Here is a 20,751-nt window from a genome sequence, read left to right as displayed (position 1 = left end):
GCCCATTTTGGTGGACTATGTACCAGAATGGTAGTCATGCCCTTTCATAAATCGTTGTTTCAAGAAGCCCCCCCCCCTGTCATACCATTTGGTTCATCTAAGTCCATGTAATTTACTTTACCCCCCACCCCCCTTCCGGTCTTCCCTGACACTCTATGCCCTCCCAACTACAACCCTAGTCCATGGTCAACTGAGCTATACTCCGCGGGCTCCTATCGTCTATAAAATTGTACATATATGTTGATGATATGGATGGTACCTTTTGACATACTATAAGTTTCTTTCCAAGGTTGCTTTCAGAGGGCTGGATCGCAGGGCGTCGTAGGGCAGCAAGCACTGTACGTAAGGCTGCTGCATTAACCTAATTCCCTTCCCCTGCAGATATGCTCAACAAGCAACCGGAGTCAGCAATAATCACTGCACATATCTCGAGGTATAAATTCCACCTTAAGCCCACACAAGATTGGGCATTGAGGTGGTCTAGTTGCGATACCAATGTGCTCTGCGTATAAGTTTTCTGCGGCTGCCATGTACTGAGGTTAGGGGCCCACAAATCCAGTGCCCCCAGCGATTGAGAGTTTTCTGGCATTTGGTGAGATCTAGTGGCGAAGTGTGAAAACTATGCCTTGAGAGCTGGACATTTGCTACTCGCTACGGCCTGCTGTTTGAGGAAGGCCAAAACTGCCAACATGAAGTAGACTAATGTTTTCGAACGAAGGCATGACTTGTAGAACGTGGACGATAACTAGTGTACCAACTTTGCCCGTTCTTACTAATTTTGGAGGATGGAAATTGCTATAGCAAAGCACGATTTCTGCATTCCCGGTAGATGCTAGAGATCGCAATTGATGCTGCCACGATCTAGCTGGGGATATTGTTTCTCCTCTGGACCTATGCCGAACATACTTAGGCTGCCACATTGCATGTTACTACTAGCAAAACTCATTGCTTGATAATCAAGTCAGGAAGTTGTGCAGCGTAGTGCGTCCGGAGTAATTAATCCGAAGAGAAGGCAAACAAACACATGATTGGGAGTTTTTTACGTGGTGGGTGAGAGCACTGGGCAACCCACTGTAGGTTAGCTTTTAGCGCATCTGGACACTTGCTGCTCTCCAGCGGGCCAGGTTGTAGTGAAAAGTCAAGTCCATGACGTCGGTTGTTCCCCCCGGCCCACGGCTGGATATCCCCCCTCAAAGTAGTCGCCACGCGGGAAAAGATGACGCTGCGAATCCGTCACTGGTGCTCACGGTCCAATGTTATGTAAATTTGTTGGAATTCCATCAGAATTGTATGTCAAAGGGGGGCGCACTGGGAAATGTGACATCGGCATTTGGTATTCAGCAGGTTGATGTACTTTTGAACTGGTCATCGATCTTGGCCTGCTCAAATATCGTGAGACAACCTGAGAACACAGCTTTTGATTCATATTTGATTTAGTTTCCTGTTCACACAACACTTTAGCCACTATCTGCGTCCCTCATCAGTTCAACTTTTTTTTTTTTTTTTTTTTGAACCGCTAAAACTATCTGCTTGCATTGTATCGTGACTATCTCCCGTTTCAAGTATCCCTCCCACAAGATGGCCTCTCAGGCAGCTTTCCAGGTCGAAAAGGCCGTCGGACACGATGGTACCACCATCACACAACAAGATGTAACCAACTACGAGGCCACCGGAGATAGCAGCCATACGATGAAGGCGCTCGCGTGGCAAGGCAAGAACAAGGTCAAGATCATCGAGACTGCCCGCCCAAAGATCATTGAGCCTCGCGATGTCATCCTGCGCGTCACAGGGAGCACCCTGTGCGGCAGTGACCTGCACCTGCTGCACGGTTCAGTCATCCAGATGCAGGAGGGAGACATCCTCGGCCATGAGTTCTGTGGGGTTGTCGATGAGATTGGCGATGACGTGAAGGGAATCAAGAAGGGTGGGCGTTATGTTGCCTCCTTCCAGATTGCTTGTGGAGACGTGAGTTTTGCTCCCAAGGATTGACATTCCAGAAGACAATGTACTAAATTCAACAAACAGTGTTTCTTCTGCAAGAACAAGCTTTCGTCTCAATGCGAAAAGACAAACTCAAACACAACAGAACACGCCATGTACGGAGGCCAGACGGCGGGCATGTTCGGCTACTCACACTTCACGGGAGGCTATGCCGGCGGTCAGGCCGAGTACGTGCGCGTCCCGCTCGGTGATGTGAACCTGCTCCCCATTCCTGACGACGTCCCTGACGAGAAGGCTTTGTACTTGTCCGATGTGCTCTGTACCTCGTACAACTGCGTCAAGGACACGGCAGTGTACAAGGGCGACGAGGTCGCTATCTTCGGGGCCGGGCCGATTGGGCAGATGGCTGGCGTCTTCGCCATCAACGAGGGGGCGTCCAAGATCATCTTTGTGGACACCGCCACGAGGCTGGACCTGGTCAAGAGCAAGTGGCCTGCGGAGCACCAAGACAAGCTGGAACTGGTCGACTACACAAAGCTGAGCTTCGGCGTCACCAACAAGCCCACCGTCGTCAGCAGGCTCAAGGAGCTGTGCGGCGGCCGCGGCCCGGACGTTGCCCTCGAGTGCGCTGCTGGCGAATATGCCAAAGGCTGGATGCACTGGCTGGAGATGGCAGTCGGTGCCGAGACCGACACCAGCGAGCTAGTGAACGAGATGATTGAGGGCGTGAGGAACTACGGCCGTTGTGGAATCACAGGTGTCTATGTTGGATACGTAAGTTTCTATTTCCATACCAACCCGCCATTATTGGGATGAACGTGACTGACTTGGGGCTCTTTATCATCATACAGACTAATCACTTCAACATCGGATCTCTCATGGAGCGGGGAATTCGTCTCATCGGAAACGGTCAAGCACCAGTTCACAAGTACTGGGATGAGCTCCTGAAGGACATCCAAGAGGGCAAGCTGGACCCGTTGCAGATGGTTTCGCACCGCATCAAGCTCGAGGACCTCGACAAGGTCTACTACAAGTTTGACAAGCATGAGGATGGTCTCCAGAAGATATTCGTCGAGACCAAGCACTCTTTCCCTCCTTGCAAGGGGTCTCCGGAATTGACCAGGTTTTGAAGGATGAAGTCATTCGGAAGTAGTATTACATAGTTTATTGAGAAGACATTCTGGATCTGGCTCAAACCACAAAATTGCGCATCGTATGACTGATATTTGTCCATCAAAATAAGATTATATGTACACTGTGTTATATATACAGAGTGTAATTAAAGTTTACACGTTAGTAAGAGTAGTAATATAGTAGTGTCTTGAAAATCATGTAGCATCGTCTCGTCATATATTTCAAATTCCCGAGTCCCACTGCACAATATCGTCAGCAGCCGCAAAAGCAGCCCAGTTTGTGCATGTCGAGTTCAATTGCTCCACATCGGCGTCGTCAATCAACGGAACGATCGCCGACTGACGCTCGATTATTTGCATCGCAAAGCCTTCCGAGGCATGCCATGCAATGTGGCAGTGCAGAAGCCAGGTCTGTCCACAAGAAAGAAACGGAATTAGCTTCAAGAACGGAAAAAAAGAAGGGGGAAAAAAAACCACCAAAAAACCAAGACAATTATAATTCAAAATGAGTGTGGCGATCACTTACACCAGGGTTGTCCGTCACAAAGGCGATGACGAGATATCCATCGCCCGGGACCATGGCCACGTCGCGTCTCGGCGCATTGGTAATCGTCAGGTCCAGGTCGACCGTCGAGACGTTGCCCCAGCCCGAAGCAAGCACCCAGAAGTCGTGGCCGTGCAGGTGGATAGGGTGGGCCTGGGCAGAGGTGGTCTGGATATACATGTACACCCACTGGTTGGCCTCGGGCAGCACCAGGGCGTGCTGGTCTGTGGTCCAGTTGCTCTTGGTGCCGTCGGCATCGATGACCTGCTGCAAGGAGGGGTTGCCCCACTCGACCGAGAAGGCGGTGCCGCCCATGGTCCAGCTCACCTCGGCGCCGTTGATGACGGCCGTCTTCTCGTCGTCCCGGTAGTCGTAGGTGGCGGAGGGGTCGGACTGGAGGTAGGGGATGAGGTTGGCTGGGTCCTCGTCGGCGCAGGAGTCGGTGTACTCATACGCAGCAGTCACGGGCAAGGTGTCGGCATCGAGGACGGTGCCGTTCTCCGAAGTATAGCGGATGACTCCGAGAACATCGTCGACGTTGGTCGTCTTGGTGCAGTTCAGCTGCGGGATCGACCGCATCCAGAAGTTGCCGCTGGCCTCGGACGCCGTCACCACCACGTCGTACCGCTCGCCGGCGCCGATGCTGAGCTGCGTCGTGTTGTAAGGGTGGATGGGCACAAAGTCTGCCGAGATGACCTCCATCATGTGGTTATCGATCATGAACCGGAAGTGGTTCGACGCCGCAGAGTTGACAAGACGCAGGCGGTACTTCTTGCCAGGCTCAAATGTCGTCTCATAGCGGGATCCGGTCTCCACACCAGTGTCAGTGTCGTTGTAGACATTGGTGCCGTTGATGAGAGAGGTTGGCATGACCACTGCGGCGTCGCTGTAGGTGGCTGAGATGAGAATCTGATCCGCCGTGTTGTGCGACCAATCCATGAGGAAGAGGTTGCCGAGATCGTCATCATAGTTGGCAGTAGCTGGGCCGTTGATCAAAATTCCGCCAAACACTCCATCCCACGCTTGAACGTAGTAGTGAGACTGCCCATTGGAGAAAATTAGCAGCTGATACTTTATGGAAGGCAAGATAAGTCAGGTGAGGGCCAAAACATCAACTTACGTGATACCAAGAACTTCCGTATTGTGTCGCTTTCCATGTGTATGTGTGAGAACTGCCGGGAGCGATGGGGCATTGGGTAATGCTGGGCACGCCATCGTTCTGACTGTTTTCATACTGGCGGATACCGTGGAAATGGATACCAGTGCCATTGTTTTCCTATTTTCAAAGTCCAGTCAGATATATGGTGTTTGCAATGCGAGTTATAGCAATCGAATCACTTACCATTGAGTTGGTAACATGAACAACTAATCAGAGTAGTTTCATGTCAGTCATTAGCCATTATGGTGAATGAGCCAAGTCTCAAGCTTGCTTCTTGGCATAACCCAAGCCACCTAGAGGCTCCAATAGGATTGCTTATGGTATGTATCTTACCAACTGTATCACCCCAATCCGCGATGATGGTGGGTCCAGGAATTGAGCCGTTGATAGTGAGAACGGTCCGCTCTACACCATCGGGAGCAGCAGTCCCGTTGATGATGTTGAACCAGTACTCCCTCGTCACACCCGTGTCTGGCACCGCGTCGATGTCATAATAGTCGGTAGAGAGGTCATAGTCTCCCCAGCAGGATCTGTCCGAGGCACTATTGACACATCTCTTAGCAAGAGCTGGGACTTGCCTAGGGGCGGCAAGTGCCAAAGAAGAAAGTGCCAAGAAACCAAGAAAAACGAGAGACATTGTGGCGTAATAATGGGGATAAGTTAACGACAGTATGAAACTTGACAACAAGATTAAATTTAGTACTTGACACCAGCACGGACGCAGCTGATATGCAAGACCGGAACAAGGATGGACGCCACACAGGAAAAAGAGGAAGCACAGGAGGCTGGTTTGAACGATGAAGTCTGACTTCTTATATTGGATCCCAGGCTGACTTGCCTTAGCTGAGATCTCGCCCATAATTCGCTTTACCCACCGGCGTAGTCTCTCGCAGGGTACGTGCCGGCAATTGCACGCTACACGACGATCCTCGGACAAAGCAACCGTTTGTTCGGTTCGGAGAAGGCGGTCACGATGAGAGAAGCATGCGTTGGCCGCAGTTGACGTGCAGAGATCGCCTAGGTAGAGCACGTCCAGGACCCGCCTGACATTCAATAGTGAGTATTTGCTTGAGGACTATCGCCGGCCCCATGCGACATGAAGGATGCCTAGTTAGTCAACGACGATCCCCAGTAGCACACCTAATCGGTCCACATGATAAACGGAGATGGGCCCTTCCTGTCTGTCGTCTCCCCCCCACAAGTTGCCTATTTGGAAGGTGGTAGAAGGGCATACAGCGCCAAGTCCACGTGGATAGTAATTTGGTGCCTCTGCGAGCCGCCTCAAAGTGTCGTAAGCTTTTTTTTTCTTTAATGATTGTTTGAGCCCATGAACTCCTTGCCGCCCCACGTGGGCCAATAGCGTCCAGCACCAAATTTCCCGGTGCACGGAGGTCCTAAAGCAGTAGCCATCACCTTTTGTGTGTGTATTATAGAAGCATGGGCAATACTATAGGAATAGTTTGCCAAGACTCCTGAGGGCTGCGTGAAAAGCAATATCCGACGTGCGCCGGCCGAGAAGATGTTGTTAGTTCTACAGTCGATGGTAATGTCATATTACTACGTACCATTGGTATTGTGTAGGACTGCTGTTGCATCTGCATGTACTATGGTAAATCCCATCCGATGGGGTGCATAAGATTTTAACCAAGATGAATAAGTTGCAGCTACCCCTGGCAAACGCTTGGATGCTGCCGAGGCCGAGGCGCACGCTGATCGCTTAAGATGTGGGTCCAGCTGAACTGTTTATCATAGTACCGTGTATTATTCACTTGTATGTATGTGTGTACGTATGTATTGTAGTACTGTCGTTGTGCACGGTTGCTAACGATTGCGAATCCCACCACCACATCAGACCATAGCATGATAGTGTTGACGCCTTCATACATGGAAAAATTCCAAGTTCCTTTTCAAGTTACATTCCATGAATACGCTTGTCAGTCTTAAGCATATGGGTTTCCGTCGCCCACCCTTCGAGAATGTCGACGATCTCTCTTCCTCCCGGCCCTCTGGCCTCGTATTTGGATCCTTCGAGTACCCTAGGGATCACTATCACCCCTGCCAGAAGGTGAGAAAAAAAACCAAAAAACCGCGCCACCTCCTTCACCAGGCTATACTCTTGTTGGTGAAGACGCAGAACGTATCGTCACCGCCAATCGACGATCTCAACGTCCAGGCCCGCCCGGAGGTTATGCCCCACGGGCCGTCCGGTTTAGCGGACATGGCCTTTTCTTCTCTCCGTGGTTGACCCACGCCGCTCTCTATACATAGCATTCGGGTTTACTAGTAGTAAGATGATGATTCAAGCAATTTTTCATTGCCGGTATTTTCATTGGGCCCATAGATGGACCCCCACACGACAAACATCTTGGTATCTAGCGGCACTTTGGAGCCTCATGTGATCTCCGCAACGACGAGTATCTTGGCATTTAGCGGCACTTCATGCCCTTCTGTATGGCCTTCTACGTAAGCCATGGGCCAATCCCTTTTAGTAGGCTGACATCCACCCCATTATGGACTGTTATGGCTGCATCTTAGAGGAAGAGAGGGGCAGGGGGGGTTGCAAAACCGAATAGAAATAAAACCGTTCACATAAGCCTGCCCACATTCCGGGGTAACCCTAGCATTCCAGAGCTCAAAGGTGGATACTTTTTATCAACCTTGAATGCCTGCAGCCCCACGCAGACACGTCTTCGCACAACGTTGTGCTGTATGTACTGCAACGAGAAAGTGTGCCCGGAGATCTGGGTCGATCTAAAGAGCCGGAAGGTACTGGTTTAGGCTACGTACTGTGTCCTTTTACCTTGTACTGTGGACCCCATATGTGGACCAGGACCCATAGAAACTCCTTTTATTTTTATTTTTTTTAGTAGCAGAGACGCTTGGGAAAGAAACAAAAGAAAGAGTGATACCGGCGGTGATGGCGCACGGACTGCCGAAGCCTGGATAAGGGGTACATACAGTACGTAGTATAAGCAGTTGGTCACATGCCGTAGTTGATCACCCCCGTTGATTCAATTTCTCAGGGAGTCGGCCACGTCAGACTGTTGGGTCTTCAGTTTGGATCCGAAGTGATTCGTTGTTTGTGAGTAAGGCAGAAAGAAGAAGAAGAAGAAAGATACCGTGCGTGATCGACAGGATGACTACAGAATAATCGCGGGCCATTCTCAACCCACGACGCTCGGACACAATGAAGGCTCGTGATATGGAGATGGTGGAGGGGGTCTGCGTCAACACAATGTCGCAGGCAGGACCGGAGAACAGGGCATGTCCTTAGTGCTTCACATGTTGCCGCTACATAGTATTGCATGTTCACCACATATAGTATCATGTATCTACAGTACTGCTTCCCTCCTCGGCAAAAATGATTCTTCTTCGGCATTCCACATCCTGGCCAAGCCAAGCAGCAGATAATGCATACAATGTATGGTATCATATGTTTCTGTCACTTGTCATTCTTTTTGAAGACATAAGAGGGTGGGTCTCGACAGATCGTCAGTATCCCAGTGGTGATCGCCAGCGCTCCTCGTCTAGCTACATCTGGGCCTTGTTCCCTTACCACCATCACCACCCGGGTGCAGTAGCGGAGTGCAGGTGTTTAGCTCTTGCACCTGCAGCCAGTCGGACATGCAGACAAGCTTTTGAGTGCATATGCACCTTGAGGCTACTATTGAAAAGCTGCAGCATTCCTTTGGGATGCCCGACAGAGCCGAACAAAAAATTCAGATAGGACCCATCAGACTTGCGACCCCCACTAAGTTGTGCTGTGGCAAAGTCATGGGATACAAATGCAGCCCATATGCAGAGCGACATGAACGACAATGACAGGCAACCCTTTATTTCTTCTCACCGGAGATAACAACTCGGCGATCCTAGACAATGTACATAGTAGAAATGCAACTTCGATATCTAGCGGCCGCGCGTAATCTTTCTCTTTGAGAAAACTAGAAGAACATGTCCAACATGAGAATGGTGTTGGCTCTAGCCACAGCGGCACGAAGCAACCCCAGGCCCTTACGAACCCAGTCAAATCTACCTGACTAGTGGAGAATCAGAATCGGGATAGCGAGTACATACATGCACACCTGCAACATCTGACCATCCAGAGCAAGATCTGACTATGGATAGGGCTCTTCTAGGCCAAGAAGGATCGATGTATACATGATAAATCTGGAAGGTGCCATAGAGTCTGCCCATCGATACCCCGAACAATTATATTGATCTCGGGAAAGGACTATCAAGTCTTTTTTGTCTATCTTGGACGTCGAAGATTCTCTGCACCCTTGAGCGATGCGATTCACATGATGCATTTCCTTCTGTTTCAACCAACTTTGACAGGGATCTTCATAAGTGCCTCGAAAACGGAAGTGACTCTTTTTGACGGCCTACTATAATGTTGCTCTCAACGAAGTCGAGAAACAATTCTCTTGGCATAATGGCTATGTCCCTATGCACGGTTTCTCCTTTAGGTCTGGCGATCAATGCTAGAGCTGATACTACTTGTCAAGTTGCTCAGGCCCCGAACGCCGTCTCCTCATCTCCCAAACCTTAGCGATCCCAATCTTGCGATGCAAACTGGAAGGGAACAAAAAGCCTCCTTGCATTGTCGTCGGTGAGAACACGCTGCCCTCAAAGCTTTTGCAGGTGGGCATACGTGGCTGACTCCATCAAAACACCTGACGATCTGTCCGTGCCCTTTTGCTCATTTTCCATCATCAGGTCGGGAGGGTATCATGGAGATGCTGCTGCACAGCCTAGGAGGTCGCATATGTAGATTGTAATTGTGTGCGTTGGAGAGCCACTGCTGACGCGTAGTTGATCAAAGAGGTCCTATTTTTACTGTTGCAGGAGAATACCAAAGACGCGTGTCTGGCGATGCAGCTCCACATTGATTGGCATGAGACAACAGGCGCAAGAACTTGCCCTTGCATGCAACTGATCTCTGCCCTATCATATTGCCGCAAAACAAGCTACTTTTAGCATGAGTCAATTGTTTACTAGTGGCTGAATGGGACTTTTGCTTCTGGTTCTGATTCAATTAGCGCGGTGGTGCGGACCGAGTCCCGCGACACGCGTTTTGAGAAGATCGTAATTTCAAGTAACCCTCCAGACGCGGCAGACTGGTTACAAACCAAACGTAAGGCATATCCTCGAACGACAGGGACATACAGTCCAAGCTTCAGTAATACATAGATCTGATGGCGTTCTTTGATCCATTTTCTCTAAACAAGCCAAAGGAGATCTTCGCCCCGCTCAGATAAGAACACCTTCGCTCGGGAAAGAACTTATACCCTCCGAGTGAGCCCTCAGCAACGTGAGCGCTCGACGGGAATAAGGAGAAAGCTGTGGGCTTCAAGCGCAAGGTGACCGAAACCAAGCCCGATGTCAATGTGGTAGGTGAGACACAGAAGTTCGAACGACCTTGTAGGAGATGGGCCTCTATAAGAACAAGCCTGTCTTGAAGTGATCTTGGGGAGCCTTGAAAGCAGCAAGACAGCAGAAGACGATGTATGAGTTTAGGATTTACGAATGAAACTAGTACAATGCGCTGATGGATTAGTCCAAGTCTCCAGCTTTCCGATTCCTTGAGAACTTTGTCTGGCTTTCGAATCTGTCCGTGTTCATCGACTTGCCTTCTTGGTTTGCCAGGATCAAGCTGCTGAGTTCTGAGAGAATCATCTGGGCATAAAAGGCGCTGAGAATCAGTCCGACGAACAATCTAAAGAGCTGAGAAGAGCAAAGCCAGCAAGCACTCATCAGAAGTGGCTTCATAACCCTCATGGAGAAGTGTAATGCTTACCTTTATGCTGTTTCTTGGTCAGAGATTTGGGTTGGCAAGTTTTGTCTTGTTGCTCAAAGTATTGCTAGAGATCTTGATGATCTCGAGGCTGGGCAGGTGGTCATGATCAGTCATATGCAGACTTGGTGGTCGATTTCTCCCTGGCACTTCTGGTCACCACTTTGTGCGCCGACTGGTAGATTACTTGGCATATGAGAGCTGCGAGTGAAGGGATGGGAAATGTTACAATCCACGTGATTATCTTGTAAATGTCCAATGTGAGGCCCAGCGCGTCACTGAACAATGTTTGGCTGGCTATCATCTGTATGCCCTGGCTGTTTCTTCACTGTAGATAGCCTCGGCCAAACTTAGCTTCTGGCCTTCCTTTACTGGAATGATCCCTTTCTACATTTCAAGCCATCTACCATTTCAATTATACAAATTTTGCTATGCTCCACTGGCTATTCACTTTCTACTTTCCTTTGGGGCTTTTTTTTTTTTTTTTCCAGCCACAAACAAGACTCAGATAATGAAGCAGATATGCTTTTGAAAAACGGAGGGATGTGATCTGAAGCAAATTAAGCTAGTGCCAACCTCATATCTCCCGGAGTCGAGCATGTAGCGGTGTGTTCATTTAGGGGGCACACCTCATACACTGGATGATCTCGATGCTGACAACAGGGCGGTCCATACTGACGCGTACAGAGCTAGAAGAGAAGTCTGAGTCTGAGGCAGAGCAGGAGGAGGAGCTGCTGGAGGTCTTCTTTGGTGGTCTTGTGGAGCCCATTATAACGGTTGTGTGGTGTTTGTATCGTAGTGCAGGTCCCAAAGCCTGGTGGTCTCTTGGCTTGTGGTGTCTGGTGGAGGAGACACAGACCTGCACGACTCGCAGTGTGTCCTGAATTCAGTTTTTCTTGAAGCCCAGTGCACATGTGTTTTCATTCAATAAGGATAAAGAAAGAAAAAGAAACAAGTGAAACAGGAGATATGCTTTCACTGAAAAAGCAAGGTGCCAATGAATATGCCCTTAAACCCAAGTTTTGAGTCTGGGCAGTCGAGCGGGGAACAGATGCTCCGCTCACCAGCCTTCGGGCGGTGCAGGGATATAGATGGTCAAGCCACACTTGCCTGATACGGTAGCTTTCTGGGCGGTTTTGACAGTCAATTGGCAGCGGGAGTTGCCGAGGTGACTGGTATGACGCAAGGAGGTTTGCCTCCGTGGAAAGAACAGCGCTGACAATGACGACGTCTCCCAAGATATTGTAGCACGTTTTGTGCTCTGTTATTGTTGGGACACACCCTGACGTCACATTTGATGGCAGTTCCGATGTGCAGTAGAAGGCCAATATATTAAGACGGAAGGAGACCAACTTTTTACAAGTCTTGCTTCCCCTTGATGTTCTCTTCTAAACAGTTTATTTTGACCACGAAGAAAATCACCATTTATCGTATTTTTTCCTGACGATCAAGAAATTCCGAGCTACTGCATCTCAAACACAGAAACTGAGTCTACTAAGACAACCAAACTCAACATGACTAAGTTCATTTCCGCCTTCGAGGACTTCTTTAAGTCCATCTATGAGCTCTTCGCCTCCATCATTGGTACGATTGCCTCATTGATTAATACTTTGATTTCTACGATTATCAGCTTCTTCTCGGGTATCGTCAACCTCTTCACCGATGTCATCAAGGGCGCAGTAAATGTCGTTGGAGGTATTGGACGTTTCATCTTTGGTAAGTCTACAGTATTCCATCTGAACTCAAACTCAAATGAAAAGAGCTCGGAATCTGACCAACGAGGCAGGAAACATTGTCGTCATCGGCATTCTCGCTGCTGGATTTATTATCTACACTCGCTCACAGCAGGGAAAACCTCTTGTGCCTACGAAGAAGACGAATTAAGATGGAAGAAGCATATAATTACTAGCACCGGGATAGGAAGAACATGGATCAGTGTGCAATACTGAAGTGTTTGTTTGCAAAGCTGGACACTAGTGGGGCTGAATAGCTGGGTGGCTGGAGGGCTGGCGGGTTGGCAGACCGGCGGGGAATGGTTATGTTAATGACTTGTCGAGGACTGTTCGCTGATGTGATACCCCGCTGATACCACCAATATTAAAGTAGCTTTATCATTGAATGGGCTTTTGTGAATCGTTCGTTTGACATGTATTTACACCTCGTCGTTTAAGTCGTGCAGTGTTCTCAAAAAAAACCTATGAACCCTCGAGCACGGATCTGTGAGCACCTGGTTCTAATGGAGTAGCGTTGGGTCCAACAGCAGTAATGTCGTTGACAAGTTCGTAATATTCAAGCTTCCTATTTTTTACGCACGCGAATCAGTATTACATAAGATATCTACCCAGCAAGTGTTGTCATTCAACTTGCCCCCTCGTGGACGTTCGAGCTGCTCCCCGCCAGGCACGTCAGGATTAATTATTACCTTAGGAGATAGACCTGCAAATCCGTTTCCTACGATGGATATTCAAGATAACCGAATATAAAAGAAAGAAATAAAAGGCTGTTGGCTTTTTGCACAATTTCCGCGTCTGTGCACTAGTTGTGTATTCATTCCGCAAGGATGGAGGAAGGGTTCGGAGTGAAGGGAGATTCAGGGCTGTTGAATTCAGAGAAAGTCTGGTCGTAGCAAAGAGGCCTGGATAAGAACGCATACACACAGTGTACTGCATGGTTGCCCTAATCATTTAGCAATAGGTGAGTAGCCCCTTGACAGCCGACACAACGTCACCTAGAGTGGAATTATCATTCTGGTCCCCTCCATCATGTTTATCTTTACACTTTACGTATATCGATCACAAAACTCCAGTAAAATCGATGCCACAATTGTGCGCTGTCGGAATCAAGGGAGTGATCAACTTGCACTGCAGACGGGTGGAACATTGCGAGGCATCTTCCTCAGCTAGCAATATCGAGTAAGGTTGAATCTGAATACCTAGGAATGGAGGCGACTCTATCGATGCACACGGAGTTCTCGGTGCGAAATTGCTTATCTCCACACTTTGATATGGTTCCTAAGTTTGTGACATGCTTTGTCGACAAATCTGATTACACGGCTTGACCTGCGCCCTTGCACCCGGAGTTCTCGGTGTGGCGCTCTTATCCCCACGTGCCTTTTCTCCAGTCTCGGAGTCCGCCAAAGAATCATCAACAATCATAAAGAATCTCATCAACACTTTTGTTTTTGCAATGTGTCTCATCAATCATAGCAAGTCACGAAGAAGACAGCTCAAGCAATCATGGGAAAATCAATCATTTTGATCACTGGCGGTAAGACTTTTTGCCCAAAAACGATAGAAAGCACTTGCTCATTTGCATCTCAGCAAACAGCGGCATCGGTTTTGAGCTGGCAGCTCAACTCCTTGCCGATCCCTCGAATATCGTTCTTCTCTGCAGCCGATCTGTAGAGAAGGGCGAGGCTGCGGTGAAGGATCTGGAGTCACGCAGCCTTCCCGGTTCGGTGGAGCTACTCCAACTCGACGTATCGGAAGAGGAATCGATCAATCTGGCAGTCAAAGAGGTAGAGAGAAGACACGGACGGTAAGATTTCGTGACGGTCCTGTTCATGGCTGCCAACAATGATTGCTGATTCCAACCTGATCAGACTCGACGCTCTCGTCAATAACGCAGGTATTCCATCGCCACGAGGCGTAACGCTACTTCAAGCGCTACAGACTGCATTTCAAGTGAATGCGTCGGGACCGGCAGCCATGGTGGAGGCGTTCGCTCCTTTGCTTAAAAAGTCCACTGGTACGCCGCGCATTGTGAATGTCACCTCTGGCGCCGGGTCGATCACGCTGCGGCTCGATGCCACGACCCCAACATACTCACAGAAGACGGTACCATATCGCGCAAGCAAATCGGCCTTGAACATGATCACTGCTTGTCAATCCGTTGAGTATGGCCCCTTGGGTTGGAAGGTATTCCTTTACTGCCCTGGTTTCACCCAATCGAATCTCAGCTCGTTGAACAAGGCGGAGAATGGTGCAAAGCCCACAAGTGAGGGAGCTCGTCCAATTGTTGCGATTCTTCGTGGCGACAGAGATGCTGAGCATGGAGGATACTTAAAAGACAAGGGTCAGTGGCCGTGGTAGTCTGGTGATTTGTAGGGCCAGCATACAAACCAATATACTCCGCTCTTTTCCATCTAGGGAATTTTGTCCTGGGTCTGCACGGGGCATGGCATCACAGGAAAGCAGCCCCATCACTTTGGCATATGTATTGATGCCATCAGAATTCTCGTAATTACAATGCTTTTGATCGTTGAGAGTTTACTTCGTGCCGTAAGGTCTTGGTGGTCTCTCCACTGGGCTCAGCGCTGGGCAGATATGTGCTCAGATATATATTCCTGCGTTCTAGCCGTTCCAGAAACACCTACTTTCGGTATTAAGCTGCAAACAAAGTTTTAGACTTGTGCATCCTTGTTAGTATGCCAGTCTGGAGTAACAGTCCGGAAATTAGTGTCCAGGCAAGGTGGCCGGGTTCCAGTCCTTTGAAGGATGAAAACCTTGCGTGACAACGTGATGTTGTTATCTTGCCGTTCTTCCGTCCGAAGATTGAGACACAAGACAGCCAAAATCCACTGAAATAGCACATTACTTGAAAACCGCAATTGTGCCGGCTCGATCGGCTAATATTCCTTAACGGTGATCGGCAGATATGTTCGTGTCAAGGGTCCAACCTCAACTTTGAAGAGACTTGACTGTAAGAAAACATAGATAATTGTGACATGCAGGGTACGCTAAGCTTGCAGACATACGATTGTCTCCTAATAATTACAGTCAAAGATAACACATGCCTCCAACCGGAGTCGATAACCCCGCAGACTGTCGACCCCTGCATTAGGGTGTGATATTCTCGCTTTCGAGAGATCCGAGTTCGCTTCCTTGCAGCTGACCGAGTCGCTAGCAACTCGGTCCTTTGCCTTTATTTGCAGTTATCTTATTGACCCCTGGTACAATCCCTGTTGACTATTGGTCCTCTCAACAGGAAGTGCATGAAAGGCTAGATGACCTTTCCGAAGGCACAAAAGTTTGGCGGCCTTGCTCGTCCACGCCTCCTCTTTCTCGTTCATCTGATCTTTTTGAAGAGGTAAAGGGTACCCTTTCTGGATTCGGGGTTCGCCGTTCTTCGATCTCTTGTACAATCGAAGGTTGACACATTGACTACCGGTAAAATGCGACCCTTGCTTTGTGGCTTCTTGGCCTTGCTAGGACCCGCGCTTTCTGGCGTATCGGCTCTTGCAGTCCCAACAACTCACGTCGTCCATGAGAAGCGAGATACACGTTCATCACTAGGTTCACGATGGACGAAACGCTCTCGAGTCGACAGCCGGTCCTTTCTTCCCGTGCGCATTGGAATTGCCCAGTCGAATCTTGAAGCCGCCCACGATCACCTCATGCGGATTTCCGACCCTACCTCACCTGATTACGGCAAGCACTGGACTTCTGACCAAGTAATTGAATTTTTCAAACCTTCCAATGAGGCAGTCGACCAGGTCACCAAGTGGCTGCACGAGAATGGCATCGGTTCTGTCACTCACTCTGATAACAAAGGCTGGCTCGCATTCGACGCCCCAACCTCCATGGTCGAAGCACTTTTGCATACTGAATACTTTGAGCACCACGACTCCGTCACAGGTGGCGTGATGCCTGCATGCGATGAGTACCATGTGCCAAAGGAGATACAGCACCATATCGACTACATCACCCCGGGTGTAAAGCTGATGGCCCCAATCTCTGCCGAGGCGCAAGGTACCATGCATGAGAAAGTCAAGAGAAGTATGTCTTGTGTCCCCTCATCTGTCCATGACGATACTCGTGAGGGAACGACAGAGACGAAGCCAGCATCTAGAAATAAGCCAAGGAAGCACATAAGCAAGATATTTTAAAGGCAAACACTGGAATACATCGTGAAAAGGAAAGCCGGGTTGCTCGGAACTATTACTAATCTGAACCCTCAGGCCAGAACATGCAGAAGAGCTCTGCTAGTGTAAAAGCTTCTGTGGCCAACAGCAGCCTGGATAATTGCGGCGATTCAGTCACACCCCAATGTGTCGCCGCTCTCTACGACATTCCTCCAGGCAACAAGTCGGATCCATCGAATACTTTGGGTATCTACGAGACGAATCTACAGTTCTGGGACCAAGAAGATCTGGATAATTTCTTCGAAACGTACAGTCCACAGATTCCGCAAGGAACACATCCCACGGACGACTTGATCGATGGAGGGATTGCAGAGACGGAAGATGCGCTCGTGCCTCTATATGATGGGGCAGAGGCCCTGCTGGATCTTGCCCTGGCATATCCGATCATTTGGCCTCAGGGTATCACAGTCTACGACTCTGATGACGCCCGAATCCAGGCTTGGTACAATAACACATGTACGGTGATTTCCCAATTTCTTCTTCCTAATTCGCTATATGCTTCGTTATCTTATTCGTACGAGTTCATGTCTCAGATTATGACGTGGATCGGATGACAGCGACGGCCATGATGTTCTCACTGGCTATATCACCTGCCAAAACTGGAAACAAATCATTGCTGACGTACACATGGCGAAACAGGGACATGGGGTTTCAACACATTTCTCGATGCGATAGATGGCAGTTACTGTACCTACACTGCGTACAACGAAACAGGAGACTTGGTCGGCCTCGATCCAACGTATCCTGATCCTTTGCCTGATGGATATAACGGCACTCTGCAGTGCGGCGTCTTTGAGCCCACGGTAAGAAATATTCAGCATTCTCCCCCAAGAATTTTCCCCAGAGTATGGGGATTATGTTTGGTTGTTCAAAAAGACCAGATTACATTTGTGTATTAGCATGTATCTTGGCGGGTCCGAGGGATTTCGTATTTGTTTTGCCGCCGCCGAGCTAATACGCGAGAACCAGAATGTCATCTCCCTGTCTTATGGAGGCACGGAAGCTGCTGTTCCTATTGCATATCAGAAGCGCCAGTGCAACGAGTACATGAAGCTCGGTCTGCAGGGCATCACGTTTGTTTTTGCCTCGGGCGATAATGGCGTTGCCGAGCGAGTTCGATTTACAGACGCAGAGGCTACCTGCATTGGACCAGAAGGTCTGATCTTCAACCCATCATGGCCATCCACCTGGTAAGCACTTCTTATTGAAAACATTCTTCATCCTTGTTGTTTAGAGCTCATGAAAGACCTTGGGCTACCTGCTCTCGGGAGGCGGACGGAGAGGGTGTCAGGACTCAAAGACAGCTCAGGACCAGCCTATTTCTTTTTATGCCACTTGATGAAGGGAAAAAGAAAAGGAACTCGTCGGTTTCTCTAACAGCCTAATAGCCCGTACGTCACCAGTGTTGGTGCTACCTACATTCCCCAAGGCCAGACCATTTACGACCCCGAGTCGGCTGCGATCTTCGGGGACGACCCCGATGATACCTCGGGAGGTGGTTTCTCGAACGTCTATGGCATGCCAGAATACCAGAAGAACGCCACAGAGGTGTACTTTGCCGAGCACTCTCCAGACTACCCATACTACAGCGGTCTGGTCGCAAACGCAAACAACCCTGTCTTACCTAATGTCACGGCACTAGCTGGCAATACGGGAGGCCGATAGTAAGTCGAACAGGTTCACCCTCGAGAGGATGCGGTTTGGAGGCTGAATCGATGATGACTGTCTAGCAATCGGATCGGGCGTGGCTATCCTGATGTGTCCGCGATCGGAAACAACATCACCATTAGTGTCTATGATTACTTCTTTAATTATGCAGGGACGTCAGCATCCACGCCCATCTTCGCCTCGATCATAAACCGGATCAACGAAGAGCGGATCGCCATCGGCAAAACCCCTGTAGGATTCATCAATCCGACGTTATATGCGAATCCACAAATGTTCCATGATATTACCAGCGGTAGTAATGCAGGTTGTGACGGTGGAGGCTTTGAGGCAGTGCAAGGTTGGGTAAGTGAGATCTCTTTCGGCTTTGGCTCATTGTGTCATGGGACGAGGGCTGACGACTCGACAATTTGAAGGACCCTGTTACTGGACTCGGGACACCTGACTATCCCAGCATGCTGGAGGTGTTTTTGGACTTGCCCTGAGCTGGTGTTGGGAGTTGATATGGGTATTGGGGTGGACGCAACTCTTTAACGCTTGCATTTCTGTTAAGCCAACGTCTGCCACGTAGCGAAGCTTGCTCTACATTTCTCTGATGCTTGATTGTCTCATCCCCCTCTCGCCTTTCTCGTTCTTTTGTTCTTTCCTTCTTTTCTCCCCTACCGTTGAGTGGTTGAGCACTACGGTGTTTAATATGAAAGGGAAAGCACTTGAGATCTCCCTTACTCTTTATTCAACAATTAATAGCTTTAAACGAGACTCAGTCCATCGTCAGTATCATCACAACATGAGTCCTCAAAGCGCTGGCGACACCTGCGTATGGCACAATGAATATTATTGCTAACTGCCTTAACTATTACATTATGAAGATTTTCATCATAAATTCCCCCAGACTTCGAGGTGCCCCTTAGATGTCAAGATATCCGTAGGCCTCCTCCAGGTAGCTCTCGAAATCGGAGTCGAGGAAGGGTACAATAGCGGCTATTCAACGTATTAGCATATACTTGTCTTTGGCTGATATGGTACTTGGAGAGATAGATACGTACAGCCCCAGTCCTTGTCGGTCAAGGCCTCCTGTGCGACGGTGGGCAGCTCGTCCCATGAGATCAGAGGCTGTGTGCCGCCGACGGTGGTTGTGAAGCCCAGGGAGTGGTCCAGAATGAGACTCGCCGAGTAGTACTGGATGAGAGGGTTGGTGCCGTCCAGGTATTCGTCGCAGCCGGTGCCGGTGCACACGTTGTAATCTCCGTGGTAGGAGGCGGCCATGCCCACCAGGGTGGCGTCAGTGCTCTCGCTGGTCAGGACGATAACGACGTTCTCCCAGTCGTAGCGGTGTCCGATGCCCAGGAGGCCCTCGAGCAGGTTAGGCTCGTCCTTGGGCATGAACCAGGAGTACATGATGGAGTAGTAGTCGCCGTAGGTCTCAGCGCGGGCGTAAACCTGCCCCGTGGAGGAGCTGCAGTCCCCATCGGAGTCTCCTGTAGGAGAGAGACCGGCGCTTTTGAACAACATCGCCGTCAGCACACAATGTGTTCATTGTAGACCATTACTTGATCATGTTGGAAATGATTCGACAAGGGCGGATACACATGATGCTCAACTCACCTAGTATCGCCCTCAGCATCGACGGCAGGGAAGGGCACACATCCATCGACCACATAGAGATATGGCCACCACTTCTCCATCAGAGTACCCTCCGTGTCATCGGGCACTGTGGTGGGGAAGCCCACCACCTCATCAGAGGGGATGTCGCTGCGCTTGGCGATGGGTGCGGAGCGTACCTTGGCAGGCCGCAGTCCGTTGTCACCAGTTGGGATGAGGTTGCGCGGCGCAGAGAGGGCTGCGCAACCCGCACTCATGGCGAGTGCCGACACAGAGATCTTGGCGAGCATGATGGGCGGCGGGCACTGGATGAGTTGTCTCTTGCCTTCTTCCTATGAGTCAGTTGAGGAACACTGAAGAGATTCCGTCGTCGTGGAGATAATTGGTAGGTCCTCGAATCTTATATCTTGTACACGAGGTGACATTGTTCTGTCGGGTATTAATATCCTGATCTGTCCACCTGCAAGGCACTCGGCACTGATCAATGCCCTTGGCGGGTGTGATAACCACATTGAAATCCACACCCCACACACGCGTCCCCCTCCCACGCTGAATACTGACTTGACCGTCCGGCGGACAGCGGGGGACGGGTTCCCATCTTGGCCTTGATCGAGCATGAGAAAATGACCACGTTTTGCCCGAGCAAGACGGACATTGGATCCCATCACTCTGGAGGACCGAGACCCATTCGGTTCGCGCCGTTGACTACGACAGCAAACAGTGCACGTGTCTGTACCGGTTCGCCCGAGAGATCTCGCTGGGCCGGATCAGGGTGCCATTTTGGGAAGGCGGGTTCTTATTATGGGCCCTGGAGAAATTATCCCCGAAATTAGGCGCGTATACTGACAGAAGCTCAGGTCAATGCAAGCGGTGAACAGGGTCCAACTTGGCACCATAATCACAGATCGATGAGCAGGAGGGAGAGGGGAAGAAGGGCGTGCACATAATTAGAGTGCGCGGCCTCATCTTTTTCTCTTGGACTTCGCCCAA

The 20,751-nt window shown here is 49.7% G+C and overlaps 6 protein-coding genes across 6 annotated transcripts; 4 read left to right on the top strand and 2 right to left on the bottom strand.

Moving 5' to 3' along the window:
• Positions 1-1,426: 1,426 nt before the first annotated feature.
• Positions 1,427-3,071, top strand: M406DRAFT_108349 (uncharacterized protein; the record flags this gene model as incomplete). The annotated part of the gene is made up of 3 exons (XM_040915293.1): positions 1,427-1,965; positions 2,026-2,715; positions 2,793-3,071. Exons 1-3 carry the CDS (start codon positions 1,579-1,581, stop codon positions 3,069-3,071), a joined length of 1,356 nt encoding a protein of 451 aa, XP_040771996.1. The 5' UTR covers positions 1,427-1,578.
• Positions 3,072-3,158: 87 nt separating this feature from the next.
• On the bottom strand, positions 3,159-5,526 carry M406DRAFT_83754 (uncharacterized protein). Its single transcript, XM_040926037.1, has 5 exons — positions 5,111-5,526; positions 4,961-4,983; positions 4,739-4,894; positions 3,601-4,659; positions 3,159-3,485 (listed from the first exon to the last, which is right to left on the bottom strand). Exons 1-5 carry the CDS (start codon positions 5,412-5,414, stop codon positions 3,297-3,299), a joined length of 1,731 nt encoding a protein of 576 aa, XP_040771995.1. The 5' UTR covers positions 5,415-5,526; the 3' UTR covers positions 3,159-3,296.
• A 6,436-nt stretch (positions 5,527-11,962) lies between these two features.
• M406DRAFT_358444 (uncharacterized protein) lies at positions 11,963-12,685 on the top strand. The gene is made up of 2 exons (XM_040923897.1): positions 11,963-12,287; positions 12,358-12,685. Exons 1-2 carry the CDS (start codon positions 12,086-12,088, stop codon positions 12,453-12,455), a joined length of 300 nt encoding a protein of 99 aa, XP_040771994.1. The 5' UTR covers positions 11,963-12,085; the 3' UTR covers positions 12,456-12,685.
• A 1,181-nt stretch (positions 12,686-13,866) lies between these two features.
• M406DRAFT_267273 (putative short-chain dehydrogenase) lies at positions 13,867-14,662 on the top strand (the record flags this gene model as incomplete). Its single annotated transcript, XM_040917868.1, has 2 exons — positions 13,867-14,108; positions 14,173-14,662. Coding segments are annotated over 2 exons (732 nt in total), but the record flags the coding sequence as incomplete, so codon positions are not given.
• Positions 14,663-15,744: 1,082 nt separating this feature from the next.
• M406DRAFT_348378 (subtilisin-like protein) lies at positions 15,745-18,961 on the top strand (the record flags this gene model as incomplete). The annotated part of the gene is made up of 8 exons (XM_040922384.1): positions 15,745-15,798; positions 15,841-16,348; positions 16,567-16,950; positions 17,134-17,297; positions 17,464-17,684; positions 17,883-18,158; positions 18,225-18,504; positions 18,576-18,961. 8 exons carry the CDS (start codon positions 15,745-15,747, stop codon positions 18,642-18,644), a joined length of 1,956 nt encoding a protein of 651 aa, XP_040771992.1. The 3' UTR covers positions 18,645-18,961.
• A 105-nt stretch (positions 18,962-19,066) lies between these two features.
• M406DRAFT_64086 (uncharacterized protein) lies at positions 19,067-20,051 on the bottom strand (the record flags this gene model as incomplete). Its single annotated transcript, XM_040924866.1, has 4 exons — positions 19,067-19,140; positions 19,206-19,657; positions 19,765-19,916; positions 20,034-20,051. The coding sequence occupies 4 exons, from the start codon at positions 20,049-20,051 to the stop codon at positions 19,067-19,069; spliced, it is 696 nt and encodes a 231-aa protein (XP_040771991.1).
• Positions 20,052-20,751: the final 700 nt, after the last annotated feature.

Source organism: Cryphonectria parasitica (assembly GCF_011745365.1).
Source record: "Cryphonectria parasitica EP155 unplaced genomic scaffold M406scaffold_9, whole genome shotgun sequence".
Taxonomy (NCBI): domain Eukaryota; kingdom Fungi; phylum Ascomycota; class Sordariomycetes; order Diaporthales; family Cryphonectriaceae; genus Cryphonectria; species Cryphonectria parasitica.
The sequence above is the reverse complement of the archived record's forward strand: the minus strand, read 5'-3'. Positions and strand labels throughout refer to the sequence as shown.

What these genes read in the sequence shown, in the direction of transcription:
- M406DRAFT_83754 (XM_040926037.1), bottom strand. Translation starts at nt 5,414, where the DNA reads ATGTCTCTCGTTTTTCTTGGTTTCTTGGCACTTTCTTCTTTGGCACTT. An exon ending in TTCATGTTACCAACTCAATG is followed by an intron (nt 4,895 to 4,960) that starts GTAAGTGATTCG and finishes CTTTGAAAATAG; the next exon opens with GAAAACAATGGCACTGGTAT. An exon ending in TTGTGACGGACAACCCTGGT is followed by an intron (nt 3,486 to 3,600) that starts GTAAGTGATCGC and finishes TCTTGTGGACAG; the next exon opens with ACCTGGCTTCTGCACTGCCA.
- M406DRAFT_358444 (XM_040923897.1), top strand. Translation starts at nt 12,086, where the DNA reads ATGACTAAGTTCATTTCCGCCTTCGAGGACTTCTTTAAGTCCATCTAT. An exon ending in TATTGGACGTTTCATCTTTG is followed by an intron (nt 12,288 to 12,357) that starts GTAAGTCTACAG and finishes CCAACGAGGCAG; the next exon opens with GAAACATTGTCGTCATCGGC.